Below are 4,567 nucleotides of genomic sequence, written 5' to 3' on the forward strand. Positions count from 1 at the left end.
ATGAGTGAGGAAGATTCATCCATCCCACAGATGGAGGCGGCAGTGGCAGTGGCAGGGGCAGGTGAAACGGTTCAGGAGAGGCCAAGCTGGTTGCCGGAGGATTGGAAGTTTAAATCGGTAGTTCGTATGGGTGGTGCTACTGCTGGAGTTACTGACCATTACTATTATGAACCACTCTCTGGAAAAAGATTTCGATCCAAAATTGCTGTGCTTGATTTCTTGAGTAAGAAGGCTGATTCTGAGACCCCAAAAGGAAGAAATAAGGAAGTTGAAACTACTTTTTTCTTTGATTCTGTGAATCCCCCAGAAAGTGTGTGCTGGACTCTGACGGACAGTAATGAAGATACTTGGATACCTTCTATTAATGGCGACATGATTTCTGAGATGGAAAAACAACAATGGGATGTTGTCTTTTCAAGTGTATCAAAGCTTGAGATAAGCAACACAAAAAATGATCAGAAATAGCTAGCTTAGCGAGGTCTCAATGTGCACTTACTAGTCTACAAATCTTTCTCTTATATATGTCGTCTATGTAGACTAGATAGATATAATGTGTACGTCAACTCTCATATGAATTGGCTTTACTTTAATTTTCATATCGTTGCACCATGAACAAGAATCAAATAATAAATAAATGAGACGATGTTGTTGTTTGAAGTTATATTGTCAATTTATTAAGTAAAATTTTAATATATAAATATCGATCAATATTTATACTTATGAGATTTTGTATATACTAGTCTTTTAACGTAGGTTATGAACTAGACACCTCATTTTAAACAAAATACTATAAGTTTTAAGTGTCTTTGATATTGTATGCCAACATGAAATGTACAAAATGCATGTTTTTACGCTTATAAGAAACATGAATTAGATGAAATAATCCTCCCAACAGTTTAAAAAACATAACAATTAAACTATTGTCATCTAATACTAAGGTAAACACGACAATTATAAAGAGAATTGATTTATATACAAATGATTCATCTTTACGTGACTACATATCTAGCGAATTTATTATGTACTAGATAGTATTGTCTGTATAAATCGAAACAACATCCAATGTTAGCTTGACAATGACAATAATATTTATTTATTTAGTTTTAGTAAATATTTAAATAGTTCATGTATTCTTATGTATGTCACTTATTTATAAATAAAGTTGATTATTTAGTGTATAGAGCTTATTTTATACATGAAAGATTAAGTTATTGACTTTTATAAGTATAAAATTTATATATAGAATGTCAGATTTAAGCTGAACAAACCATTGATCGGTATGATTATACCATAAGATATGCATATAATTTCTTTCATTAAGCATTATTTAACTCCTCGTATTAAAATTCAAATACTAATTGTAATTTATTGATTATTTTTAAAAAAATTCTACTTAACTTATTTTATGTGTTAGATATAAAATTGACCTATGTGATTTACCATGGAAATTTATAAGTTTTATGGGACCTTGAATTGTGTGTTGACGTACGAAAGGATGAGAAGTGTGAGAAATATTATAGTAAGATTGGAGTCGTGAAAGAGAGTTGTGAGAATGAAAGATATTTTAATTAAATTCTCAACTTATTCACTATAAAAGATACTAGTGATTATAAGTTGAAGGGAGGTGTATTTTGGTGGAATTTGAACTCATCATATCCAAGTTGAGGTGCCTAGTTCGAAATTCATGCTAAGAGGTTGGCATGCAAATATAGAATCAATTTACCATCAAGCTTTTATTTAATGAGCATAAATAAGAATTGACAATATAACTCATGTGTTGAAAACTAAACATTCCAATAAAATGGTCCTTGTGGCCAGATCATTAAAAAAACAAAAAACAAAAAAACTAAGTTTTCTCATAAATCAATTTGGTCTAGTTATTAGACCAAACTTTGATGAACTGGAATGAGTTAGATTAAAATGGACGGATCAATAATCAATCTAAATTTGAACGGATTATAATTTCATAGCTAATTTTGTTACTTTTATTATCGGTGACATTATGGTAGTGCAACGGTGGTATTGGATTAATGGACAAAGACAAAGACAAAAACATAGAAATCAAATTTGAAATTGTTCTGCCTTGGCTTTAATCTCTGACAATGCCTTTAGCATAGATGAAAATTTCAAAGAATGACGCCAAGCATTTCATTACTAAAAATAGCAACTTTGTTGAACAAGAGACCCAAAAGAAAGGCATTAATTTGGAAAAAAAAGGTACATGGAAGGAAACAAGGAAGATAACTTAAAAGTTTCTTTTTTGTCTACTTATTCCACTTATACACGATCAAAATTAAAGAACATAAATATCAGTTGAGATCAAGTTAAATGATATGTTCATCTATTATGGCTTTGTTAAATAGATTATAACCTAAAATACACGTGTCAAATCATAATTTGAGAGTTTTCTAAAAAAAAAAAAAGAGCTTAACTTGAGAGAAAATTTTGCTACACTTACCCTAATGTTATATAATGTTTTAGCTCACCCTAATAGGATATCTTGGATGCTTAGAGCCGCTTTTGTAAAAAAGTGATATTGTTGAATTTTTCAATCTTATAAACATGCACTTCAAATTAAATTCTTAATGTGTTTCTAGAATTATTAGACTATAGTTTAGTCAAGAGATGGCTTAGTTTAATTAATTTTTGGGCCAAACGATTATATTTATATTAGAGAGAAGTAATCAATTATTATATTTAATTTAGTATTAATCAAGGAGTTGCAAGTTCTTTATTAATCATCTCAAACCACCATTCATATCTTTTTCCATTCGTAAACTCTGAGATTATCAATGCTCTAAGATCACATTTACTTCTTGTTTTAGGTTTCAAAAAAACATATCAAATATTTATATCTTCATTTTAGCTAAGAAGAAATTTATATTTGATAACTATTCGCAAATACAATATCCTTCTATACTATCTTTAGTGCATCATAAGCTTTATTTTATTAATAATGTGTGTTGGTTATAAAATAGTTTGCTCGATGGGAGCAGAGGCAAATGAAGGATTTTTCGAACATTGGTGCACCAAGTAAAAATGTATTGAAGTGGAAATTAATCCTTAATCCTTAAGGTCAAAAGCTCAACATTTAACCATGTAGACCATTTAGACTTCTCGTAGTACGGGTGCAAGAATATAATATTATACAAATTTAGAAAATATATACATAAAATATCTAATTTTACAAAGAAACCACGGATGCGAATGCCCTATTTATTGGGTCTAAATTCGCCACTGGATGGGAGTCTTTATATTATTAAATATATATAGTTCTCGATGGGGATAGCTGTCCACACTCAGTGCATGAGGCACATGACTTGGACACTTTGCCTGAAATGCATTGGTCCTGTTAAAACAAATATGATTAAATTATTAGGCACATGAAGCTCGAGATCATGAACACAATATTATTTCAAATTTGTTGATTAATTAGATTAAAATACTCCATTTGTTTTGCCTATAAGGTCAAAAAGAATTCTGCTTACCTCATTTTGGTTCTTTATTACATTTACAATAATAATAATGCAAAAAGTCTTTTGTCTTCATTTCGTTATGGAGTATTTGTTGAGGATTCAAATATCAATGACCAAACCAATTTAAATAGCTTGGATCGCAAAATCTTTAGTGCTTTCTATCTGAAACTGAAATTTCTAGTTAAAAAAAATGAAATATATATCCATCTTTTTTACATTCTTTAATGATATTTAAGTTTTAATATGATATTGACGGGTTATATCATATTAAGAACGGCATATATGAGTCTGGAGCTCAATCTTTTTGAATTTAAACAAAAAAGAATTCAAATATTAGAATGTTGATACCTCCATGTTGAGGAATCTTAGTCGATCAATTGATTGACTATCTAAATTATCTACCTTGTAATCATGTGATCAGTTATATACAATAATAAATTACTCATACCAGATGATGAAACAGTAATACTGGATTAATTATTTCAAAATAAATAATAAAATAATAAAACTAACAAAATATCCCTTAAATCCGTCAATTTCTTTTCTAACTATAAGATAAATGATATTCATATAAATAAATATTTTTTTCTTAGAAATTATATAATGCGTGTTATTCTAAATATGAAATTAATTTGTCTTATGATCCCTAACAGCAACCACACAAAATGGTGAGAAAAAAAGTTTGTATGTGTTGTTAATTTTGCCACTTTTCAGGAAAACTTAAAAAAGAAAATATAAGGAGGAGTTGACATGAAATAAAAAATAAAAAAAATCATTGAACTACCAAAGCTTTTTTTTTTTTTTTTTTTTAAAAAAAAGAAGATGATTATACCTTTGGAACTTTTCACAAAGTTGGCTTTTCCATGTGAAAACCACCACTCAGTCAAAGATGTGATGATAATAGCTTAATCCATCGGTGACTCTTAAAGTTTGACACAAAATTTCACTTTGACGCCTTAAACAGGTGATATTTATTTTAAACACCTCATGTCCATTTTTATTGTGTCATATTGACACTTTTTACCTGTCTGGCTCAATGAGTGTAATACACTAGATGACTGCGTGCGAAAAACATATTCAATCGACTATTT

The 4,567-nt window shown here is 29.2% G+C and overlaps 1 protein-coding gene across 1 annotated transcript; it reads left to right on the forward strand.

The window, feature by feature from the left end:
- LOC125854383 (methyl-CpG-binding domain-containing protein 6-like) lies at positions 1 to 465 on the forward strand. Its single transcript, XM_049533949.1, has one exon. The coding sequence runs from the start codon at positions 1 to 3 to the stop codon at positions 463 to 465; it is 465 nt and encodes a 154-aa protein (XP_049389906.1).
- The last annotated feature ends 4,102 nt before the right edge of the window (positions 466 to 4,567 follow it).

This window comes from Solanum stenotomum, chromosome 1 (genome assembly GCF_019186545.1).
Source record: "Solanum stenotomum isolate F172 chromosome 1, ASM1918654v1, whole genome shotgun sequence".
NCBI classification, from domain to species: Eukaryota; Viridiplantae; Streptophyta; class Magnoliopsida; order Solanales; family Solanaceae; genus Solanum; species Solanum stenotomum.

Excerpts from the sequence above, each read along its gene's own strand:
- LOC125854383 (XM_049533949.1), top strand. The coding sequence starts at position 1 with ATGAGTGAGGAAGATTCATCCATCCCACAGATGGAGGCGGCAGTGGCA.